The 27,502-nt window shown below is 37.2% G+C and overlaps 1 protein-coding gene across 1 annotated transcript in view; it reads left to right on the plus strand.

Annotated features, from left to right (window-relative positions):
- The first annotated feature begins 659 nt into the window (after nucleotides 1-659).
- The window catches only part of SDC3 (syndecan 3), a 67,940-nt gene continuing 41,097 nt past the window's right edge, over nucleotides 660-27,502 (plus strand). The window contains exon 1 of the mRNA XM_075195503.1: nucleotides 660-1,146. Within this exon, the coding sequence (XP_075051604.1) occupies nucleotides 1,081-1,146 (66 nt within the window). The 5' untranslated portion in view covers nucleotides 660-1,080. The remainder of the gene's footprint in view (nucleotides 1,147-27,502) is intronic.

The raw sequence follows: 27,502 nt of genomic DNA on the forward strand, positions 1-27,502 counted from the left end.
CAAACAAAACCAAACACTAAGTATAAAATTTTACTTTATTGCTAATTATTTATTGAAGTAGCTTCAAAGTGATATTCCAATAATATTGTTATTTTAGATGTGCGATAACATCCCTAAAATTTTCTTTCAAACTAAAATTTCATTAGCTGATACAAGTGTTTTTCTTTGTGTCTGCATTCCTGTACACTAATATACAATAATAATCTGTGCTAGTGTAAAATAGACTTTATGTATAAAAATCATTAAATACAAATGGAATTGTGTATAAATAATTCTAAATAACACATATGCTACATTAATAACATTAAAACGTTAATATCTCAAAAAGCAATGGCTAATAATCATGCATTGCAAACATTCCTTCTATTGTTGCTTACATGTTATTTTTTTCTCTGCACAGCATTCTGGCCCATTGAACATGAAATGCCATATTAAGCAGCTTGTTTCCCTTGAGGAATACGATCCTTTATATCCTGGGGATGAGGTCAACCTAGTGAGGGACAGGTATTGTATCATGATGACTAATGGCTTGATGGGCCTAGGATACCCTTGTCTTGTACTTCTACCAAACAGCCACAAGATGGCATCATGGTCTGTCACGATGCCTCGTCATCCTTATAGATGTACTTTCTTCACATTGATCGCTGGGGAAAGAGGGAGGGGAGACATTTCCTGCTGAAGGGGAAAGAGAAGAACGAGGGGTGTCAGAGGAGAGGGAGCAAAACGGCAGCGGGTAGGAGAAGGCAAACACATTATTGAAGGTGAAAAGGAAGGAGAGAGATAAGAAAGGAAGGAGATAGGGAAAAGGATTGAGAGAGATTTCTAGGCGAGGAAACACTAGAAAAAAGGGAGGGAGGCAGGAGAAGGAGCAGAGGATACATTTCTCACTGAGAGGTGGAGGAAAAAGAAGATAAGGGTGGAGGAGAAAAAGAGAAGGTGATACGGAGGGAGAGAGGATTTGTCATAGTAAAGGAGCTAGTTTGACCCATGGAGGAATAATAGAGATTTTGAGTAAAAAGCAAGAGAAAGGAGGGACATACAATCGGGTTATTTGCAGAGAGATCTCCAGCCAAAAGGAGGATGCATTTTGCCTTTGGAATTATACATGGTGCAGGGCTGCTGCTTCTCATCACACAGGCTGCTCTGGTGAGTAAGATCATATAAATCCCCATTTATCAAGTCATGTACACGCTCTAGGGTTCACCCTTAACACCCCCTTTCATTAACCTTTTCATTGCTGTAAGGGACTTGCAGGCCCTCCCAGCCAGTCAGTTAGGGAATGGTTCATCACACGATTATTATTTATTTTCAACATTTATTCATTTTATTTTATTTGTACTTATCAGTCACAATATTTAGTCTTTTCCTTTGATTTATTATTTAACATATATTTAAAGTAAAATGTTTTAAGCGGTGCAGATGGATTCATATTTCCCTTAACAGTTTTCCCCCCATCTAAATGGTGTACATGGTAAATGTGTTCAGTGTACATATGTGTGATATATATTTGCACAGAATCATTCAGTATGCAGCAGAGCACATTGCTGAAAATAATTTTTATTAAATTGGTCATTTTCAAGTACTGCATGTTGGTTGGTTCTGCGACTACAAAATTGCAGCTATAATGGATTGAATCTTAAAAGGGCATATTGAGAATATAAATTATTAATCAAAGGACAGTTCCTAATATATGTGTACACTATAAATTGTTTTCATACTATTTGCAGACAGAAATCCATTTTTAAATGCAAAGCTTAATTTTCTAAAGTGGCATTGGTGTTTTGTGTGAGCTTACATGTGCATATTTTTAACACATATTTGGTGAAATGTAACAAATATTTTTCAAGTACATGGCTTCTTGTTTTTCAAAGAAATAGCTAAAAAGTTACTTTCTTTGTGTGTAAAATATATATATATATATATATATATATATATATATATATATATATATATTATATATAGTTTAATGTATGTATATAACATGGGATGCCAGAAGTTTGTATTTACACATGCGTTATTGAGAGCTGCCACATTTGTCTCATGAGAGGCACAAATGTGAGGCTGTTCTTGAAAAAATGTTCATTTATAGCATTGGAAATACATTAGATAGTTAGGATTGGACAGGAGTGATGTCATCGGTTACAGCTTTTTACCGTTTCAGAATTCCTATGAAAGACTGTTGCAGCTATTATGTTATAAAGAATATGCATGAAATCATTGCAGATTATTAGTCCACCTCATGGCTCTGTGCCCTGTATGAAAACACTTGGTTGGAGGCCATGTACCTTTATATGGTCACATAACATATTACTAATAATATATTTTTAATTTGCAGAGGGTGAGAAGAATAACATTTCTAAATATATTGGGACTTGCACAAGATCAGGCTAGAACAATACATCAATATAATACATAGTAGTCCTTAACATACCTATACATTTCTATGCAAAATAATCAACTATGACATCAGAAATCTCTGATTATAAACTTCTATTCCACATTAACCCCTTCTCTGCCAAGCAACTAAGGTGCTCCTGATGTCTAAGTATGTTTTGTCTTCACCTACAAGTGTGTATTTAATCATGTCGTGGCATAAGTGTCTATGGCTTTTTCTTTATATTTAAAAAAGCAGGCAGTACAAATGGTTATATTTGCCATGTTAAAAACATACATAAATAATAATGAGTATTCAAACTAAATTTTACACAATGTTCTCATTCACCTCATATTACCTCCTTTTCAGTCACTTGTAACTAGTTTATTCTCTTGATTTATTATTTGACATATATTAAAAACAAATTCTTGCAATATGACTTGTAATAAAGTTCTTGAGTCCTGCATAATAATATTATCACACTTCAGCTATCTTTATAATCTATAGTAGTGATGTGCAACCTGAAACACTTTAGCGACCACATGTTCAGTTAAAGTTAAAACAATACATTCAATCAAAGAAAGGGACACCAATCTGTAATAACATATTATCAGACATGCTCAGGAAGTAAGTTATAACAAACAAATCTTACAATAGAGCAGGAAGGAGCTGGGGTACGTAGGTGAAGGCTTGGAGGCAGCGCCGGTGCTAGGGTCCTTGGCGCCCTAGGCACAGTGTGAAAATCACGCCCCCCCCTTTTAAAAATCGCGCCCCCCCTTTAAAAATCGCCACCCCCCCCCCTTTAAAAATCGCCGCTGCGCTTCCCTCCCCATGTCTTTAACTTACCTGCATGAATCTGCTCCTCTCTGCTCTGTCTTCTCCCCTCCACTCACAGACACTGTCGGGCCGTGATGATGACATCATCACGGCCTGTCACTGTCAGTGAGCGGAGGGGAGAAGGCAGAGCAGAGAGGAGCAGCTTCATGCAGGTAAGATTCATAGCCCCTTCCCTCCTCTTCTCCCCGTGGATTTCCGTTTTTTTGTAATTTCGAGGCGCCCTGCAGAGCCCGGCGCCCTAGGCAATTGCCTAACCTTGCCTAATGGGAGCGCCGGCCCTGCTTGGAGGGCCACCTATTACCCATCACTGATCTATAGTATATTCTGGTACTATTAATTTATCATGTTAATATAAAGTTATATTAACATATAGCTATATATTATGACTGAAAAATGCCATTATTAGTTGCTGCAGCAGCAGAAATATTAGGGTCCCCAAAGAGCTGGCCCTATTGGCTACTACCTGCCCTGTGCATCATTTGTAGAACATTTCCACTTGATACATCGTTCAAGTTCTGGAACTGTTCTCTATTTATATGATTGACTTTAGTCTGGCCCCAGGCTCTCCCTCCCTCATTCATCATGTGAGTATGAATGGGAGGTTTTCTTTTACAAAATAGCACGTGGCTTAATTTAGCTAATCAGCCTAATATATACCACTGGTGAACTTCTAAATGTATTGAAGACCTGTACAGATAGGGTTTAGACACTGAGAGGATCATGCTGAGTTCAATGCAATTTGTGTGTTTGGCATATAGTATGCTTTTTTTTTTTACTTCTGAGCAAGCGCACAAAGAATTAGTTCTGAAATTACTGGTTTGTGCGCATGCTCAGATGTAAAAAAGTGTATTATATGCCAAAAACAAATTGCATTCGACTCAGCATGAAGCCCCTGAGTTTGAATTCATCTGACCCCATAAATGCTAGACTAGATCTCACAACTAATTTGTGTCAATTTGGCTTCTTGTCATTTGTTAATCAATATACTCCTATAGCTGTCACTTTATATTGGGTTTTCCCACCTTAACAATTATTTCACAGACATTTTACTGTACTGTGCTGTCTCCCATTGTATTGTATTTTGTTTGTCCCTGTATGGCGCTGCGGACACCTTGTGGCGCCTTATAAATAAAAATTAATAATAATAATAATAAAATTTTACCGCTCAGCTTTGTAATATCCAGCATAGAGTACTCCATTAGACAACAACCTCTTACATCTCTCCGCTGAGTTACTTGATACTCATTTTATCTTTCCCACTAGTGGGAAAGGTTTGATAGCACTATGCTAGCATTGGCAGACATCAGTAATCAAACAAGAGAGTAAAAGTACAAGGCTTTTTTTTATCCCAACCCCCCTTTCAAACAAAAAAGTTCTTATATTTCACTCTTGTGCTCAGTAATAAGAGCCATATCTATTTTTACATGCTAATTATTCACCAAATGTTTAATCTCTTCTTTTTAGTCATAAATGTGCTAACTCGCGATTCAAATTTATTTATCATCTTTACCCTCTACATGACAGCAAAGTAATGTTTTCTTTGTTAATATAGATTTATTTTGTATGCCTCATACACTTAACATGTGTTTTGTAACTAGTAGTTTTACTAGTGTTGAAGCTTACTGTAGGCTTCCTCAATGCAAATACAAACAAAAAAAATCAAGATCTGAAAACCAGGACTTAAACATAGTATTGCCTAAATGCTGGTAAAAATGGCAGCTAATATGGATGGATACGCTATAAGAAATGATTTATAGTGTCAGACAAGTTTACATGCATTTTGCTAGCATTAAAAAACACAAGAAATAGGTAAGTAAATACGTAATAAATGCCAGTGGGTTTGAGCCTTTAGGGGAGAATTTAATTGACCTTACTCTTCGTAAGAATAGCGCGGCCCGTACACTATTACCATTACTATGCTGATTGTGATTATTATTACCGTTAACATGGTAATTTCCACGCTGATTTTTGCATGCAGCTCTGTGAGCCGCGAGCAAAAATCCGCTTTAAAATTACTGTACTAGCGATAATAGAGCGCGGGCCGCGTTATACGTGAGATCAATTGAATTCCCCCCTTGGAGTTGAGAATATTTTATTTTGTACTTCTTCAGGTATAGGAATTGTATCATTCTTTTCTCTGAAGCCCTTCTTAAAATAACATTTATTAGTGTCAAATAGTATGCTGAGAAAAAAACTTACCAGAGGCATCCATTTCTATTTTCAATTTTATTATTCATATCCTTCAGGGAGTTTTGCAAACCTTGAAAACATATTCCTTTCTCAGATAAGATAATAAACAAATTACCGTGAATTAACATTCTGAAGAGTGCATTACTGAGGTGAAAAATGCATGTTAAAATTCTTATGATTTGTGTGAGGTAATTTTTCCATGTATTCATATATGTTGCATTACTATGAATAGTAGACAACAAAATGAATTACCTGATACTGTTAACATATGCCATATTGATTTATTGGAGGATATCAGTACTCTCAATAGTATACAACAAAACTAATTACATGACACTGTAAAATATATACCACATGTGTGTCATGGAGCAGCTAACATCTTACTTTTATGTTTGCTTCCATTTGGAAGAAAGGAAGCAAAAATCATATTAATGCAAAATGGATGCCACCCTGGGTGGATCTCTTATTCTCTGGATAAAGTAAAACATTTTTTCAAGTATTTTTAAATATATTAAGTTTGGTAACTGTCATGTTCTTTTTGAAGCTTTTATTATCAATATACATTATAAAAATGATATTAATTGTGGAAACTTCTCTTTTTTATCAGTTTGCTAACAAGATGAAAAGGTTACTCTTTAAACATAAAAATACCTATGCTATCTATACAACATATTAGCATTTGACTTGTATGCAATTAAACCATATAGTAAAGACTATTAGTGCAAACGCTAAAGCAGACAGCCTCAAACAATAAAGTGGATCAATAACATGATTGGTCGATAATAGGACAGTAGCAGACTTTTATCATATCATGTTTATTTGTTCTACACCAATGCATAATGGAAAACATAATAAAGATTGGTAATTAGGATGACTCAACTTTATACATAATGACAGCACAGGAGGAATTGCAGGCCCAGCTCACAGGAGGTAACAGTGTCTTGGATATGATAAGCTGCAATTGCTTCATTGTGTGTCAGACACCAAACATAAACAACAATTAATGGACATGTGAACCGATATTAAATTAACTCTTTGTATCTCTTAGTAGCTTCAGACAGGAAGGAAGGATGGAGTAAAAAGTATATTCTTTATTGTTGTTATTATTATTATTTGTATTTCGGCTGAGTAGGCAGTTCATACACGTAGGTGATTTATAAACTTGCTGTACTTTTACATTGCAATTATGGTCTTCAGTTTCACAGATACATTTACTGTTTATTGAACTCTCCGGTAAATTACAATACATATTTGATACGGAAAAATAGCAACAGAGTCACCAAGAAATATATTATGCCTGAGCAATATTTAAACGTCTTGTGCGCGAAATCTGCTTAACCTTATTTAAGTTAGTAATGATGAGTCATACAAGTCGAGTCTGATTATTCGTGGCACGATGGACCTTAACTTTCTAGGGATGTGTGTCTGACCAGCAGTGGTCCTGCAAATTCATCTACGCAGCATCAGTAATTATGTCTAAGCCAGTGGTTCCCAAAGTTTTTCAGTTTGCGGCACCCTTAGAGTCTCCGTCATTTTTTTACAACACCCCTCCAAAATAATTACTAAGCAGTTAAGTTTTTTAAGTATTTGAGTCAAAATGATGTTACAAGTATTTATTTAGGTCAGGATAGAAATACTTACTTAGTTGTTTGCAAAAATAATATACATAAATCCAAGGGAAAAGAAAATATTTATATATTTTTTTCAATTATGTTTCTGTCAAATATTAATTTACAGCTAATATTAAGAGGACTAATATCAAACAAAATAAAACAACAACATGTACAAAAATCATCACACTGGGCCCCTTCACCTTTACACTGTGCCCCTTCATCCACACACACTGTCTACCCCTTTTCATCTATACACACTGTCTACCCCTTTTCATCCACACACACTGTCTGCCCCTTTTCATCCACACACACTGTCTGCCCCTTTTCATCCACACACACTGTCTGCCCCTTTTCATACACACACACTGTCTGCCCCTTTTCATACACACACACTGTCTGCCCCTTTTTGTACCCACACACAGTCTGCCCCTTTTCGTCCCCACACACTGCCCCTTTTCGTCCGCACACACTGTCTGCCCTTTTTCGTCCACACACACTGTCTGCCCCTTTTCGTCCACACACTGTCTGCCCCTCTTCATCCACACACTGTCTGCCCCTCTTCATCCACACACTGTCTGCCCCTCATCGTCCACACACTGTCTGCCCCTCTTCGTCCACACACTGTCTGCCCCTCTTTGTCCACACACTGTCTGCCCCTCTTTGTCCACACACTGTCTGCCCCTCTTTGTCCACACACTGTCTGCCCCTCTTTGTCCACACACTGTCTGCCCCTCTTCGTCCACACACTGTCTGCCCCTCTTCGTCCACACACTGTCTGCCCCTCTTCATCCACACACTGTCTGCCCCTCTTCATCCACACACTGTCTGCCCCTCTTCATCCACACATTGTCTGCCCCTCTTCATCCACACACTGTCTGCCCCTCTTCATCCACACACTGTCTGCCCCTCTTCATCCACACATTGTCTGCCCCTCTTCATCCACACTCTGCCCCTTCCTTCATTCTTTTGCCCCTCCATTGCTGTTTCTTTTCACCTACCCCTCCGTTTCTTTACTTATCATACTTGGCCTTCTTTCTTCTATTTCTTCTGTCTTCTCTTCTATCTTCTTACCAATGCGGCGGTGCCCGGGACCCAGCATCCTCCTCTCTCCTGCTGCTTCTCACTGAATATGTCGGGCATGATGACGTCACGAGGACGGAGGAGGATGCTGGGTCCCTGGCGCCGCTGGATTGGTAAGTTGTTTTATGATTCTTTTTGTCCCCTGTGACAGCGCCGCGGCACCCCTGGGAGCCGTGGCGCACACTTTGGGAACCGCTGGTCAAAGGAGACTATTTTCACAACTTTTGCCCATTAACCAGCATCTCTTATTGCAGCTACTTATAAAGATAAGAGAAGAAGTAGCTATGCTATTTAACATTTTACTCATGCCGGGACAGCTGCTCCAATAAGTAGCTGTTCCAGCGAGTAGTAAAAGCTACTCTATTGCCACTGATTGCAGCAGTGAAAGATTCCATTTTCGTGTTCTTTTCACTGTGCATGCACGACCATAGGTCAACGCGTGCACCAACACTGAATAGGAAGAAGGGGAGGGATCTGAAGAGACCCCTTTACGTTCTCCGATGGCTCTTTCCATAGCAAAGAACTAGTAATGACATCCTCAAATGACATTATGTATTATAGACAAGCTACAAAAAGATAAGCTTTTCAGCTTGTTAAATTTGACAAAACCACTGCTCCCTTAGTGCAGTGTTGCTCAAACCTGGTCCTCGCCACTAACAGTGCAGGTTTTCCATATCCTTGCTGGAGCACAGGTGCATTCATTACTGACTGACACATTGTAACAGATCCACAGATTATATAATTATTTCTCTTGTCACCTGGAAAACCTGCACTGTTTGGGGTCCTGCGGACTGGGTTTGAGAAACACTGCCTTAGAGGACTATAGCAACAGCAGTATTCAGCTGTACTGTGTTTGACTGCAATATCTCCTGTGGTAGAACTTTGTTAAATAGCTGTTACATAAATTTGAAATATTGATGCAAAAACAGCCGTTTCCGCATGTATTTCGGGGGGAAAAATGTTTAAGCACAATATCGTTTGTCCATCTCTTTTCTTAAATCTGACTTAGCATAGAAGTTTTCTCCAGTGAGCCTTGCCTTCTTCACATTATGGCTGGACTATCTGAGCTTTATCTTCACAGTTATCTTAACCAAGCGAACAGCCTGGATTTATTTCACCATGTACACATATTGACTGGTTTTCTTCTGGCCCAAATTACTTCCTTTCATAAAACTTTTCTATACCACAGTTCTGGAGCATCACTCTCTCTTTTCTCAACATTTCTGATTTTCCACTTTGTAAAGCTCTATGTTATAGCTGAAAAAACCATAGCAACAAGAATTTTAGTAATATTGATACAGTATTTTGCTTTAATATATTGTCCAGATACTATCAGAGCAAAGATCTCTTTATTTCATGGATGCATTAACAATAATTGTGGAGATCAATTTGAACTTCTTTCCCTTCTTTTTCCATCAGATAGGCATAGTCAACTTTATCTTGGTTTTTTTTTGTATATTTTTTTGTAATATGTTGAGCAGCAAGCAGCTTTTTCCCACTCTGCTCTCACCTTCAATAAGAGATTCCTTACACCTTCTGCCCCTTTAGCAATCAGCTTATTGTTTCTTTCTAACATATTTTTCAGCAACAAATGCATCTGGAAGAGCATATCTGAGGTTACTAAGGTTTCTTTTGATAATGTTAATTCAGCTTATTTTTATTGCATTCTTTGGGGGGTATTCAATTGTTAGCGTTAACGGGAAAAAACGAGCGCTCAAAAAATCTTAGCGTTAATACGGTAATTACTCGCGGAATTTCAGCTCGCCGCTCAGGGAGACTACCGTATTAACGCTTTTCTCGCGCAATATTACCGTATAAACGGTAATATTTTTTGAGCGCTCGTTTTTTTCCGTTAACGCTAACAATTGAATACCCCCCTTTGTTATGTATGTGAGTCGATTATGTAAGGTAACAATATGCAGTTTTTTAACCCTTTACGTGCAAAGTTCTGGACTGTTGCTTATTGGTCTATATCCGGGATGTTACTAGGGCTGTGCCAGAGGGGGAACCACCCAGGGTGCAGAGTTGAAGGGGGGCACAGAAATTATTATTTTCGGTAAATTTGGTTACATTTGAGAGCTAGGTAGGTATCAGTTTTCCTTCATGATTCAGGTACTAATATTTCTAGTTATCATCATCATCATTTATTTATATAGCGCCATCATATTCCGTAGCGCTTTACAATTGGGGACAGACATAATAAACTAATAAACAAACTGGGTAAAACAGACAAAGAGGTGAGAAGGCCCTGCTCGCAGGCTTAGTTATGTCCCTGGTCTATAGGCACATTCCTCCACAAGCAGTGAAGATGACACAATACACTTGTAATTTTAAGTTATCCACAGTTTGTTGTGATCAACCAAATCTAAAGCCCTGGTGTAAGCAATAAAGCAAAAATATTCATTAGTAGATATCCAGTAGTCATAACTCTATTAGTATAGTGGCAATTATGTAAAAAGTATTTGATTATATATTTATTTTTATTTCCAATGACAATAATTTTTTCAAAACAATTGCTGTAAACTGATGGGTGGGATCTCCCAAAAGTTTTTCTTAAAAAAATTTCAGCTTTTAGCATTGTCCTTGTTTGGTATTGGTTTATAATTTCATATTTTCCAATCCATTGACCACTATTGTGTTCTACACAGCTTCAGAATCCTGCAACATATTTTACTAGTATTATCCTGCAAGACTTACTGTTTATCTGGATTCCACTTCACTTGTTTTTAATGAGGGGGAGGGGCCTTTTTACCTCTATTAGTGTGTAAAAGCTCCTAGTAAACAGTTGCTGCGATATAAGAGATAGGACATCATTGTTTTCTTTTGTTTCGGGAGGGAGAAGTTACTTTAAAAAAGGAGAAAAACCCCAAAACCCCCAAAATAACCTCAGCAATCCCCACTTGTTTCATATGACTGTAACTTGTACTTGTTTACTGAAATTCATTTTTCAGTTATAAATATTTTTCAGGGAAAGTGAAGTATTAAGTGAAATTTAAAAAAAGTTTTTTATAAGCCATTAGAGACTAGGGGGTATATTTACTAAACTGCGGGTTTGAAAAAGTGAAGATGTTGGCTATAGCAAATCAGATTCTAGCTGTCATTTTGTAGAATGTACTAAATAAAATTTATTTGTACTAAATAAAATTTATTTAGTACATTCTACAAAATGACAGCTAGAATCTGATTGGTTGCTATAGCCAACATCTCCACTTTTTCAAACCCACAATTTAGTAAATATATCCCTAGGAGATGTAAAGCAGGTTTGGCTGTCAGCAAATATAGGACACTGAACCCCACAGGAATTAAATATATTGTATTTTACTTAGAGTATATGAAGGATGAATGAGTGGTCAGTGGTATCGGAAATGAGACACTTTTGGGCAGCCATGAGAAATTCCTCAGCCAGTTCGGTGCAGCCACCATGGACCGTTGTAAGTATAGAAATGTGAAGCTTACGATCTCAGTGACTTTCATATCTGGCATTCTGAATAAAACCAACACTCCTTAGTCAGAGGCCATGTATACTCAGAATCATGTCAATGTTTTAGTGTTTTCCTTGGACCTTTATCAAGATTACATGGGTTCCTGCTGTGTCAAGCATATAGTCAGAAATGAAGGAGACAGGACGGAATCCCAAAGCTTGCTCAAAAGACATGTATAAGACTAATTACACTTGTGTAGTTTGCTTAAACAGTTTTATTGGTAAACTATTTGCCTAGCTTACAGTGTTTGTCCTATTAGCGCCTAAATTACTTTACTTTGTCTAACTAATATAAACAAAGTAACATTTAAAATGAAAGAAATACTTCAAATACCGCCACTTTGACAGCTAACAACCAAGCCCAGCTGACATCAACAAAGAAAAAAGTAAATAAAATTAAAACAAGAAACAATTGTAGCAAAGTTAATCTGGGGAGCTACATGAGCCATTATGCACCTACAAACTGTAGCATATAGGTAAAGCATAATAAAAGGCACAGGACAGTCAAACGCACAGAAATAATTAAACTTTTCATTGAGGTCACAATGAGCTTTAAGTTATATACACACAATATCTTTCACAGCTGAGGGCTTCCAATTATCATATCCACACTCTGTACCAAAGGGGTTGAAATTCTTGGATGTGCTGTTCACTATTAGCATCTGATGGCTGTAATGATTGAACCCACGCCCCTCTCTTCACTCCTCTTAACTTTCAGCCTGTTTAAACATGCCCCATGAACTTCTCATTCATATTAGGGCCATTAGATGCATGGCAGTAAGGTGGGCTATCTCATGGATCATTCATCAAGCAACAAAACAGTACCTAGGATCAATCTAAATTTGTCTGCACACAGCTTACCACAGTAACTACTCTCCAAACATTAGCAGCATTTGGTTAGGCACTATGGGGCTTATTGTTCAGTTGAAAAGATGTGCACAGAAAAATTCTGATTTTTCTTGGGTCCTCACATGAATGTGATGTTCATGGAGCATGGTTCGGGAAACAATTGCATTCTATTCCTTTACAAAATCCACAAAATGCTCATGTTTTCTAGTCCAGATTGTAATTGTCAATGTTTCTAACGTAATAAACAAGATTGGTTTGCCACGAATTAGTGTGCCACGCCTCATAAATTGCCATATAAAGATTGGCCACTGTGGGACCAATATCAACTCATGAGCGTTAACAGCCTGATTCATCGAGGAACACAAAACAAACGTAGTGGGCATTTTTTTTAAAACACATATATTGGGTATACACACATCTGTATTCAACAAGGAGTGGATCTGAAGATGAATACAGGTCTAGGTCCATTCTGCTCTAACAGAAAATACACTGCAAGATACGTCCAATACATATGTGGAATATCAAGTCAGAAAATAACACACTAAAATAGATAAAAATGATTCAACGATTGACACCTATTAATAATATAGTCATTAATGAGCAAATATTAGAAAATTAAAAAAGTTACATCTCCCCACATAAAATACATTTATTGTGATGTTATTAATGTCTACTGTACATAAAATAAATTTTTACAGTTTACTCCCGATTTAAAATACAGGTTCTAGCTTGCATAGACAGCTGTTGTTAGGGTTATTTTACCTCTCTTTATCAAGTCCCTTCAGATATCAGTGAGATAAGATGCTGGTTAACCAGGAGATCAGTAATAAAGACACAGACATGCCAATGTCAAGATAGAACTGAGCTGTGCTCATTTATTAGTTGGATACATTTATACATGAAAAAGCGTTTCTGGTTATAGAATAGAAACACATGATTGATATTTTCCTCAGTAAATATAAATCTTCTGACAAAGCTAGTTAGCTCTCTTCATGTCACTTTTATGGTTCTTCTTATCAACTTTCATTGGCGCCAGTACTCCCAATGCTATCATTCGTTACCCCATATGCTAGGCCTCCATTCGGGGTCTTTGAGTTAGGTCAAGGCTGGAGCTGGTGATTACACTGAATGTATTTTTAAGACAAATACCAAGATTTTTAACTCCTTCACATATCATTATTACCATTATCGTTGAGGACCTAGAAATCTTTTCACACTGTCATCACCAGTAATCATCACTTACACCTATAGACCTGGAGCTGGTGCAAGTGTTAAGACTGGAAATCATGTACCTTAGAGATGCCCTAAGCATGATGCTGCTGCATGCGCTCGAGCTTAGCACGTCCTTACTGTACATCGACCAGGCGCATACGCCCAGTCTCCTTTCTGTTCCAACCATTAAGTTGCTGATGTAGGAGCACACATGCAGTTTTTTTTTTTTTGATACTTTGTTTCTTTATTCATTTCATTCACTTTCAGTGTTACATTGTTTATATTATTGTGTTACACCACCTTTGGGGATGATGGCATTGAGCATCCCTCCACTAGCCTCACTTTCACTTGTTTTTTGATTATATAATTGACTCAATAGGAATCGCTTTAATCTTGACAAAGGACCTAGGATAGGTACGATCTATAGATTGTTCTTACAAATAAGCTGTGTTTTTGAGAAATTTTTTGAAAGCTGTCCCTGTCTTACTCTGTTGATCAGTCCTGGTTAAGTATCCCTGATCGAGTGTACTGCAGCCATCTTATGTAGCGTTGGATGCACCCCTATTTGTGCATAAGATACATATTTCAGTACTGTACATGCGCACAAAAAATGTGTACATATAAGTTTGTATGTAGAATTTTGCATACTATAATCTTGCATTAGGTTATGTATGAAGAGGCAAAACGAAGGAGGGAAGTGTCAGGCAAGCCTAACCTCTATTTGTGAAAATTGCGTAGCTGTTTTTTTTATATAAGGCAACTTATATTTTAAGTTTAGTGGGTCTTTCTATTTTTTTTTATTTTACTTTTTATTGCTTTTCCATTTTTGAGTGATCAGCGTGACATCGTTTTCAGTGACAAATATTCTCTGGCAGATAGTACTTTAATAGCATCCAGGTGTCTATTTTCAAAAAGTTTGATTGCAGTGATCTAACTGATCTAATAGAGACCTAGCCAGGTACTTTTGTCAAGTGGACAGATCACATATGGACAACAATTTTTATTCAGTTACTTTTTTCTATATATTTGTATTTAAATATATAAAGTCACAGATGTATTTTTAACCTTTTAGTTGTGCTTCTAAATCTTTCCACTGGGACGTAATGTACAAATGAGTATCTGCTCGTGATCTGACATTTATGACATATATGAGCACATGTGGAGGTTGACATAGAATACACTGTCATGGGCTTAAGGCAACTAGATAATCTTAATCTATTGATATTTTTAACTTTTTACACCTGTATTCTCTGTCTTTATAAATCACTGTCCACCAGATGTTCAGATCAGTTCATGCATATGGATCATTACATACATTAAGGTTTCCACAAATTTGTAGGTTATGCCATGACCTGTAAGCTTCATGCAATAAATCTATTTACTTTAAAACAGAAGGATGGTTGTGTATTTTATAGCTTCCAAAATGATCACTACCCAATCATTATCCTCCTGACATGTCTGCTCACTCTTAGTTGATCATATGAATTGCTGAACTTTAGATTGCAGTGAACCATAGACAAACTATACTTTTGAATGAGATGGGCTAATAAACAGCATCTCAACATTGATGGCAAGATGTGAGCATTAGGTATACAAGGTATACTCACGGATTTAATTACATATACTTAGTATATACATATCCAGTACCATACAAGATTTTCAGGGACACTAATGACAACTATCAAACTAGAGATTCAGGACCTCATTTAGACTTAGGAGTAAATCCAGCTTAAATGTACAGTTCTGCACCTTGGCATAACCATGTGGAAATTTAAATTAGAGTTGGGAGGGGGACACTCCCATTAAACATTAAATTACAGTGTAAAAATAAGCCTGCTCTCTACAAGCCAAAAAAATCCTGAAAACATGACGTGTTGGTAGCCCTTGAAGACTGAGTTTGGAAACCTCTGATCTAGAATATAGGAGAAATTAGATTTATACAAAAAAAATAAAAGGAGCTAATTGCTGTGAAGATACTGGGTTTTCTGGCCAAATTATACACACTATTTTTTCAATATCGAGGTAAACGTCAGCACATGGTTTGGGCATGGGAATAAGATTTGTGTCCAGTCCTAGTTCTGTCAATTAATAGATGGGGCTTTTCGAGGCCCAATATATTTGGCCCAACCATTTGTGGAGCTGGAATTGTATTGTTCATGGCTGGTACATTAGCAATGTGTAATCGTAGAGAGAGGTGTCCTATAAGGTGGCAAAACATGTTATGTATTTGTATTTACATCCATGTACATTCTCAGTAGATTATTACTAGGAACAACTATTAAAATATTGGTTCCAACAGCTATATATATTTTCAGAGCACCCATATTCCTGACTGATGAAATATATACCTTAGGGCCATTTTAGACTAATTCAATTTTACTGTAGCCAATTTCTGGAATATGACTCACAAGCATCAATCAATCAAGAAGTCAAATTGTTTATTTACCCAGGCGAACACAATTACCATCTCATTTACAAAGTAGACCTGCATTAAGTCATGTAGCAACAATATATTCATATACAAACACACTGATAGTAGATCCAATGGTACAATAGTACAGGTAGACAAGTAATAGATAAGTAAATACAACATACATAGATGATTCTATAAAGTCATGTACATATTCACAAAGGAACACAGGTGTATTATGTGGGAGTCATGACAAGAGGGTTGGGCAACAGTTGGAATGAGGGTGATATGGAAAAGCGATAATACTAGAAGAGAAGGAAATGAGATGCTGTAAGTAAAAGAATAGTTAAACAAGTAAGGATCAGATTTAAGACAATACATAAATATGTGAATAGGTGTGCAAGGGAGGGTGAGATTTAGGGCAATAAGTAAGTAGGTGACTCAACAAGTTATGCACTGCTGTGAGAAGGAAGGAGAATGAGAAAAATTAATAATGTGGAAATGGAGTAGAATATACTAAAATCATTGAAAACAGTTGCAGGTTTCTGTAGTGTAATGTATTTTAAGTATAAGCTCTTACTTAAAATAATTTTGAAGTAAATATTATCTGCTAAAACTGTATAGAATGAAAGTCCCCGGAAGGCTCGAGAATGTAGTTAGACAAGTAACCCTATTGCCCAGCATATGCAAAGCACACAAAATGATGATGGCTTCAAGCTGCCTTTCCTAAATATAACAAGGCCTATCAAACATTTAGGGAATTCCTGAACAAAAATGAAAACTCATACTGAGTGTCCACTTTCAGAAGAATGATCTGTAAGAAAGTGGTGTCTATCTAAAGAGCATCACCATCATCATTTATATAGCGCCACCAATTCCGCAACACTGTACAGAGAATATTTGTCATTCACTTACAGTCCAACAAACACACACACACACACACACACACACACACACACACACACACACACACACAATTTTTTTTGGAGTAAAGAGCATCTTAGCACTGGCTAACCTGCCTCCATTTAAAATAATATGTGTGACTTTGGGGTGCTGGATATTATGTTTTAACTACTAAAGGAATAAAAAGGATTTGAATTAACAATTATATAGACAATTTTTATAGACTTTTTCTATTTGCTACATATACAGTACTGTGCAAAAGTTTTAGGCATGTGTGGAAAATATTCTGCAAAGTAAGAATGCTTTCCAAAATAGAAGAGTTAATAGTTTATTTTTTATCAATTACCAAAATGCAAAGTGAATGAACAGAAGAGAAGTCTAAATCAAATCAATATTTGGTGTGACCACCCTTTGCCTTCAAAACAGCATCAATGCACCAATTCTTCTAGGTGCACTTGCACACAGTTTTTGAAAGAACTCTGCAGGGAGGTTGTTCCAAACATCTTGGAGAACTAACCGCAGATCTTCTGTGGATGTAGGCTTGCTCAATACCTTCTGTTTCTTCATGTAATCCCAGACAGACTCAATGATGTTGAAATCAGGGCTCTGTGGCGGGAGCTATATCATCACTTCCAGGACTCAGTCTTCTTTAAAATGAAGCTAGTTCTTAATGACATTGGCTGTATGTATGGTGTCCTCATCCTGCTGCAGAATAAATTTGGAGCCAATCAAATGCCTCCCTGATGGTATTGCATGTTGGACCTACCAAGTACCTACCTGTATTTCTTTATTGAGGACACCATTAATCCTGAAAAAATCCCCAACTCCATGTGCAGAAATGCAGCCCCAAACTTGCCCAGTAACCCCCACCATGCATCACTGTTGCCTGCAGATACATATTATTGTACCGCTGTCGTTTTCACAGAAGTTCAGGCTTGATGAATAGGTCCCATAGCCCTGTAGGAAGAATGATATTTATATGTTCAAAGTTTTGATGCTACCTGAATGTGTAATTTCCCTTCTATATTAGAAAACGGATGCTCTTTTCCTGGGAGTGAAGGCATCAGTGCATCTCAAGCTAAATGAGGAAGGTAAAGGAAAAATTCTTACCAGCACTGTAGCAGGTCCTCATTTGTTATATATAATTTCTGCAAAATCTGATGCAGAAAAAAAAAAGTCACCTTCTCACAGTTTCACCAGTGGGTGGGACAGATGAAAAATGTGCTTCGTATTTTATGTCCACACCGAAGAGTGATCTGTCCATCCCCAAGAGTGAATTGGAGCAGGTTGATGATGGTGCAAGCAATTAGGATGCTGGACAGTCTGTTAAGTATGCTAGACAGGTAGATCAGCATGCTGATCACTCTAGCCACAGAGCCACTACTGGGTGAATCGGGAGGGCTTCTACATGCTACTCATGGCTTGTATTTAAGAAAAAGTATCTGTCACACAGTTGACAGGTCATCTTAAATGTTTATCATCAGACATTGGTACCTGGAGCAGTGTGATAGAAATGCTATAAAACTGTCAGTATAGGAGTTGTAATATATACATTTACGCATCTGTTGTTTAACTGTATATCCATTCTCTTTCCTATTGTTTTGCAATCTGTCCCAGTTGATGAGCAGAGAGAGAGTGACACTCTGACACACACACACATACACACACGAGTTGTAATGCTTTAATCTGTCCTACTATCAGAGCCGGATCATCCATTGGGAAAACTAGTCTCTTGCCTAGGATACTCAGGGGCCTTGGTTATCTCAACCTGGTTTTATGTGGGGGGTTTGACAGAGGGGGCAAAACTGGGCTTAAATCAGTATCTTGTCTGGGGCCCATGTGGTATTAATCAGGCTCTACCTACTATCAATACCATCATCTCAGCTAAAAAAATTGTGTGCATCTGTAGTATCAGAAAATATCAGGGGAAACTACTAGTGCAACATTAGCATTCCATAACTCACTTCTCAATGTTAAATGAAAGGCAGTGATCACTGAGAGCAAAATCAGACGCAGTAAGGTAAGGACTTGCCTTCTGATAACTGTCTTATGTTCCACATCACTGATTCTCATTGGCAACTGCTTTTTGTGGCCTGGTGTCTTTATTATTTGTATTGTGTTATTTAGAGTTGCTTTTAGCACCATCATGTTCAAAATGTGATTTGCTAATGCAGTGATGGATCTTGGGTAATTACATTCTTATTCATATTAACTTTCTATTAAGAAATACTACAGCATCATTGTATTTATACAATTTAGTAATATAAGATAGGCCTGAACCTTTGGACCCCATCCTCTTGCATCAATGAACATGGCGACACCCCTTTATTTTTATTGTAAATTGCCTTCTCTTTTTAAAACTTTTTTTTCTTTTTTTTGCTGTGCCTTGTTCTTGCACTACAGGAGAAGGGGGACGCACCAACACAGATGGCTATCCTGTTCCATATATCCTGCAGATTGTTGGCAGACTTGGTGACCTGTAGGGACCCCATTTTTCTCTCCTGGGCCACTATGTCCTTACCTTGCAGTCCAGGGTTTTCTGCTGCCTCCTTACACCTCCTGAAATGGAGAGTATTTGTCTCTTTGCACTGGCAGCTAGCTGCTACCATGTTCCAGTTACCCCCACTGTAAGCTGTGTTCACTGGAGGGAGATCCTGAAGTAATTGGGAAAGCCCTTTTGCTTCCCAGGGATACCCTCAACCCCAGAGAACTCCACAAACTGCAGCAATCGCCATAACATGAACGCAGCTGACTGCCATATGCAGTGGTCATTAGATGACATCAGTGTGGCAAGTTTCATTTCATAGATTACAGAGTGGAGAGAGATCTCTCCAAGCCCAACAGACCCAAAATTGGAAGTAGGAGCTGCCAATAAAGTTCATCCATATGCGACAATGTGCCTCCTTCCTCCTGAGAATGGGGAGAGCAGTGAAAAAACAAGTGTAAAAATGTTTTTATGAATGAAGTGAAAATCAACTTGAATATATGAATATATAAATACAACCAATTCCCTGGATATAGAACATTAGTTTTAGCATCAGACATGGTTCTGCACAAGGCATAAGGTGTCATTCTGCATATTGAACTTTGCATCAGATATGGATTTTCAAATTAGTCTTTGTGCTAGATATGGCTCTGCACATTAGTTTTGGCACCAGCTGTGGTTCTGCATATAAATCTCGGCAGCCACCCTTGCTAGCTGTTTAGTTAACATATAGTAAGGCAGGCTACATGAGTTAGTGTTGGGGCAGGAGCCATAACATTGTAAGTAATGCACTAATATACCTCCAAATCACCCACTATACTCTGCACATAGATCTTTACACAATATCATACCTCTCGAACACAACAATACTTGCCGACAGGTCGGGCTCTGTCCCCAGCGGTGCAATTACACAATAGCAGGATTTCAATGCGGGGCGTGGTAGAAATGCCATGATTCAGGACAATTTGTGTAATGGAGGCCCCCATCTCGTCCGCTTCACAAGGAAGCGTACATTCCAGGAGAGTGGGCAAGTATGCACACAACATAGTAAAGTAATTTCAATAATGTTTTACTTTAATAACAATCATGTGCATCTCAACATCTCATGTATAGATAGATATTTGAGGACTAGGGTCATGGCCAAAAGTTTTGACAATGACACAAGTATTGGTTTTCACATAGTTTGCTGCTCAGTGTTTTTAGGCCTTTTTGTCAGATGTTGCTATGTTATACTGAAGTAAAATTACAAGCATTTCATAAGTGTCAAATGCTTTTATTGACAATTACATTAAGTTTATGCAAAGAGTTAGTATTTGCAGTGTTGACCCTTCTTTCTCTGCTCAGGGAGCTGCGAGCAGAAAGCCGGCGTTGAAACTACCGTAATAACAGTAATTAAGCGCATTATTACCTTAATAACGGTAATAATGCGCAGGCCGCGTTAATTTTACCAGTAACACGGCCAATTGAATTCCCCCCTAATAAAGTACAAAAATAAAGATATTAGATGTCTGTATCCTGTTTGTAAGTTTGTCACCCTTAGAGACACATCCCAGCTGTCTATTGATGAGGTCAGGCAGCCAAGCACAGTACTGGGGTGATATGAAGGCATTGTCCTAGACACCCAAATTAATAAAGAACCAAACACTATATTTTAGCAATACATAGGGACCAAATACATATTTTCTGAATAGTGAATCCTGTTATATCGAACCCTTATTTGCATGTTAAAATGAAAGTTTAAAATTAAGCAGGTGGGACCTAAAAGGTATTATTTTATATGTAATTTTAACTTCTGGAAGCAATAATTCTTTATTCTGTGCACTAAATGACAGGAAATCAAGATTTTCTGTACCATAATTTTGCTTAAAGATATTTACTAAATCACTAACCACATCCTGCATTCCTGCAACAAAGCCCCCAAATTTTAGGTCCCAGAACAAAGAAAATATAATACACAGATGAAATGAATATATGTAAAATATGCCCTTATATTTTGTAAGGAGTGATGTTATATTTGGAGAGTAGTGATCAGATTCCTATAAAATACTTTTTTATCATCTTCTCGAATGGGAGGTCCAAGGGATAAATGTGGGGTGTGATGCCGTAATTTACAGAATCATGGCCCTGCTGCACAATGGTGGGATTTGCATAATTGTGTTGTGCTGATTAAAGTTATTACACGACTGGTGAGTGTCCATCTATTTTCACTTGTATTGGAGTAGCCTGAAGCATTGAACTGGAGCTACAAGGGAGCACTCTAGCAGTAAACACATGAGTGCAAACCTGTGTGGGCACATTTAGAATTCGAGCTAAACTAAATAAAGCTGGTTTACAGAGGTGCTGAGTTCTGTTCTTTTTCCCCATTACGTTTGTAACATTGCATTCTCATAGCAATTTTTGTTTGATCAAGTGCTCTGTTTTTTTCACCCGTCACTCATTTACAAATGCCATCCATATGTGCATGTTTCTGCCATCTTTCCTACGTGTGCTTTTGTCCTCAGACACTCAGTTTTCAATTAATAAAAATGTTCATAAATCCAATTCACTTTACTCATAAGAAAACATAACGAAACACATATATAACTCATCTATGAGATACTGGAGAATAAATTTCTACTGTTATTCAATATTACCTTTTGATTCTTGTTTTTTTCAGCTGTATTTATCTGCACATGCAATTTTCCATTTTCAATGGGAAAAAAGTGATTTTGTTTTTCTACTTTTCAAACTTTCTTGACTGTGAGGAAAGGTTTTTGTTTTCGATTGGATGAAAATTGACGGAATATGCTCATCCTCATATGCCATCCTTATTCTACAGTACTTGTGCAAGTTTTCTGAAAAGCAAGTTAGTGGGCATAGGTAATTTAATTATCAAATTATCGATTTTAGAAAATAAGATATGTTGCTGTATGAAAAATATCAAAACTAGATCACATCACAAGCGGTACAATGGGTGCATTGTCAAAGTTGAATAAGATTGACAGAAGAGTTTGTGGATGAAATAAAAAGATTATGGGACAGAGACAAAAATAATCAGATCCTAGAAAAAAACTAAACTCTGTAAACTGATTTAGGGTCCATTTATTTTTTATTATTTTTCTTATTTATGTGCCTTAAATCATGTGAAAACAGATATTTCCACATGATTAAGGCAAATATTAGTGTTACATTAGTAACGCTGAAATTACCACTGACTGGTATTGACAAAACTAAAAAGGGATGTGTGGAGTCTAATACACCCTTGGTATTCACCAAGGACCACCTTAAGGAGGTAGGGGCTTGGCTGCGTGAGGTGCGCAAGTTGGGGTTCTCTTGAGTCACCAGTGCGGTGGAGTGATGAACAGGAATAGTCGAACAATCCGGGCCAAAGCCAAACAGTAGCGCAGTACACCGGGAGGATCCAGAAGGTAGGTCAGAGGTGAGCCAAAGGTCAGAATCAAAATGAGCAACATGGTACCAAAACTATATACAAGAGAAAAATCCAAGAAACAAGCCAGAGGTCTGAAGCTAGTTAGTATTTGGGGCTATTTAAAGATAGGCTAAAGCAGGAGATATATTTGATCATTCCAAAACTAAGGCTCAGCACCACAATTTTCTGTGGAGACAGCAAACTGGAGCCAGTTTGCGAATTTGACATTGAAGTCTATGGGCTAGATTTACTAAACTGCGGGTTTGAAAAAGTGGGGATGTTGCCTATAGCAACCAATCAGATTCTAGCTTTCATTTATTTAGTACCTTCTACAAAATGACAGATGGAATCTGATTGGTTGCTATAGGTAACATCCCCACTTTTTCAAACCCGCAGCTTAGTAAATCTAGCCCTATGGGTTACTCTACTGCTAAATGCTACATAAATAGGCCCCTTAGTAACATATTTATAGAAGCTAGGGAAATTCCAGAAAATAATATATTCTGCATTTATCTCTTAAAGCAACAATCCCATGAAAAAAAATATTGTTTTTCTAACACAAATCCCTGTGGCAGAAGAAGCAGCTTGGTAATAGCATTTTCCTTGGTTTGTTTCTTCAGGCTGCTATTAATGATTTATAGTTGCGCTCAATTAGTGAAGTATAGAAGCTATGAAAAGCAATTAATTGCAGGGTAATTATTTTTCTAGCAACTAACAAAATGTAATGATTTAATATGCAAATTTGGATTTATATCATGTACAGCTATCCCTGGCAGCCATACTTGTCTCCCCTTCAGAAAGATTTTGAAAAGGAGATAATTATTTGGAGGACGACAGTTAAGAAAAATAACTCTGATGCATACTTAACTTCCTATTTAAAGAAAAAAGTGTATGTGGGATTGCTGCTTTAAAAATGACATTAGACATACACAGAAGAAAAAAAATAGTTAATTTATCTTTAAGTATACTAAACTAGTGCTATATGGGATACAATGTCCATGTAATATCATCTTCACTGTGGTCTTACAACTTCTAGTCAATTTTGTTACAATGTAACAATAAACAACATGCACTTCTCAATTTTTAATTAATCAACATGAATATTACTGTAGTTGTCATAGTTTATCCCTATGTTCTGATAATAGCTCTACCATGTAATAATTTGAATTATCTGTATAGTAATACTGGAAAGGTCTAGATCAGTGATGGGCAGCAGGAGGCCCTAGGGACGCATGCGCCCATCCGAGCCTTCACTGGTGGCCCTCAGCTGTTATTTTCAGATTTGTTTGTTATAGCTTGTAACACTTGTTTAAAATGTCTGCTGATATGTTATTACAGATAGGTGTATTTAGATGTTATATGTTTCATCATTGTTTCATAAGGATCATATACCAGAAGTGGTAATATGGTGCAGCAAAGATAGCCGTACACGGTGTTAAGAATAAATCATGCAAAGTAGCAGTCTACACTTGTATGATTTCTCTCTAAATACTGAATGCCTGACTAGGGTCTTCTCCATGCACATGATAGCAGTGGATGTCCTTCCTTCCCCTCTGCATGCTGTGCAGTCTGGGTGAGACTAGAGGGTGGAGACTTTTAATAAGAAGATTTAGAGGATTTAAATCTCACACAGGGGAATCAGATGTGTTTAAATATGAGAGTATGCATCAGGCATATTCTAGACAAAGAGCCTCTTCCTGTTTCTCATTTTTTATATTAATGTGAGATCGTATATTATTAATACATGATTACATTATTACAGTACACGTACATAGACAGTCTCACTTGTACAATAAAAGCACAAATGGTCAGATCTTTGTAAGTAAAACAGATTTGACCTTTTTGTTCTAGCATACATGTACTTTCACAAGATATTGCATACATGCTTCATTAGTGTGAATGCAGCAAGTATTTTTGCATGGGGTCATTGATTTCTATGCTACCTTTATTCTATTTTATTTATGTGCTGTATGCAATCTGTCAGGAACGAAATAGAGTGGAAGTATGTGTGTATTGTGCAAGATATACTGCTGTGGCACATACTGTTTTAGGGTTGATAGTATTCGTATTGTATTTGTGGATTTCACTTTATATCATACTGACAAAGAAGCAGCTGAATAAGGACTAACGGGAGGATGCACATAACAGTGGATGCATTGATCTCATCTGTGGCCATGCTCACAAACACCCAGGGCACTGGTCTATGGTTGACTAGGACTCAATGCTCTAGGCAAGCTATACCTCCTACAGCCTAATTGTGGGCTTCTGTCACTGCCAGCAATGGTTCCAAGCGGATGGCAGCTGGAACCAACATGTTCATGAAGTATTGACATAAAATGCAATATTCAACATTACTCTGTCTTTCCAATGCAGGTTTGTTCAAAAGTAAATTTGATGGAATATTTCCTCTACTGTCTTCAATTAAATCTAATTAGAAATGTTTTTTTTTGTTTCCCTTGAAGAACAATGGCTTAATTGAGATGCTGAACTGGATGTGGTCTATTTTTTAAGAGACTAGAGCTGTTCCTTTCTATCTAGAAAGTTCTATCTATTTGCAACTTTATACATGAGGTATTTGTTATTATATACTTTACATGATTAGTCTGACTTATAGCTGTAGAAGCAGGAGTGTTTAAGGCACATTACGTGGGCAGAATTCTCCCAAGACAGGACATCTTGCCCAAAAGACACTGAGAGAGTAAATATGATGCAATGCCCTTTCATTCAACTGTAAATGAAAGTAGAATCAAAATATACTGTATATATTGAAAGTATAGTCCTGCATAAATTTCATGCGGCATAAATTATATACTGCATAATCGACAAATTAAGGGTACACATTTTTGATGGGTGAAAGGAGATGAAGAGACCGACAGTAGCCTTTAAATTTAAAGCATTGGGCATTCCACTAGAGCATTATTTAATTTAGTCTCGCGCTATTCTAATATTAACTGGTGAATGGAGGATAAATGGAAGCTCAGAGAGATCACTAATTTCTGTGGACAGATGCATTTACAGTGCACATGGCTGTTTTTTTCCAAAGCAGAGAATGCCCATAGGGAAACCTGTTTAACAAATATTGCAGCAGTATCTCTGGATGGTGATAACAGTTGAAAACCCTTTAAAAATGCTTTATTCTGAGAATAAAGCTTTTTTTCTAAATCTTTTCATTTCTAACAACAGAGAACACAAAATGTAAGACAGCAAAAACATGGTCAGCGATCAAAACTGAACAGACTAACCATCAAATAATATGCTGGTGACAATACAATCTAAAAAATACAAAATCTACATAAAGGAATTTTTTGAAAAATTTTACGTGTATGGTGAAATGAGAGAGGAAAGGAGAAGGAGAAAACTAATCCTCGGAGCGTCCTGCCGGGCAAGGTGTTAGATAAAGTGGAGGGTGGAGGTGGAGATAGACTACTGTCAACCCAGTAAAGAGGAATTATTAAAGAGTACCATGGTTCCCACACTTTATGGATGATGTCAACACAGTCATGGAGTAGACAGGTAGTGTACTCCATAGAAGCTATACACCACACACGCAACTTAACGGTTGTGATACATGGTAAACGTGGGTTCTTCAAATCTTTGGTTACCTGGAGTTGTGCTGTGTTGCAAATATGTTGAATTCATTTATGAGTTGGTTTGAAGAAGGTTTTCACGGAATAACAAAGCTACAGGATAGCCTACAATCCTTTCAATTCAGCAATTTGGTTATAAAGAAGTAAAAAAAAAAAAAAAAAAGTAAAAATAAATAAATTAATATTTAAATGTATTTAACATTTATATTTAGACTTTTGATAATCTAGGCTTCAGTTCCACTGCTCATTCGCATGCGCATGCTAGCTCCTGCATGTGAACATCTGCTAAAACTGCCTGGTTTTTTTTAATTGCGGAAATAAAAAAATTGGATTTATCTGTGCAGGGGAGCCTCTCAATAAAAGTAGGCCCCTCCCTTGGATTCAGCCTTTCCTCTCACAAAGTGACACATTCACTCTCTGAAAAGAGAATTAGATAAGACCAAGTTTTTCTGAAGATGAATGCAGGTTCTCTCCTGGACCTGTTGTAGTAGTTGCACTGGTTACATTTTTTAGAGAAAGGATATTCGCAAAATCAGTCTCCATATATTAGTATAGTTGTCACTTGTATATGAAGTAAACAATGCTACAAATAGCGTAATCTGCACAAATGTCTGTACCATCGCATGCTTTGCTTTAAGTTGGTTTTGTTGGCATACTGTGTATATGGCATTGCGAGCATGTGGTCTATAGCAATTTGGTGATAAGCAATAATTGAGAGAATAAACTTCATACAGATGGATTATATATAATTTTTAGTGATTCCTTTATTTTTTATGTGAAGGAATTTCTCGCTATTTGCAAAAGTATTTGAAAATACTTAGAAAGTGAAGAGAAATCCATTGGGGGAAGTATATACCAACAATACTTCTTATTTCCAAATACTGATTAATATTATAAAGTTGCTGAAAGACTGAGGGAGCTCTCGGAATTACTAGGAAAATATTGCAAAAGACTTCCCCCATCCTTTTAGTTATTAATACTACTTACCAATAATTTGCCTTTTTCTCCTTCCTCAATTGCTTATTCCCGTTACAATTTGCTGTCTCTATTATTTTATTTTAATGTCTCTTTC

This window comes from Mixophyes fleayi, chromosome 2, assembly GCF_038048845.1.
Source record: "Mixophyes fleayi isolate aMixFle1 chromosome 2, aMixFle1.hap1, whole genome shotgun sequence".
NCBI lineage: Eukaryota > Metazoa > Chordata > Amphibia > Anura > Limnodynastidae > Mixophyes > Mixophyes fleayi.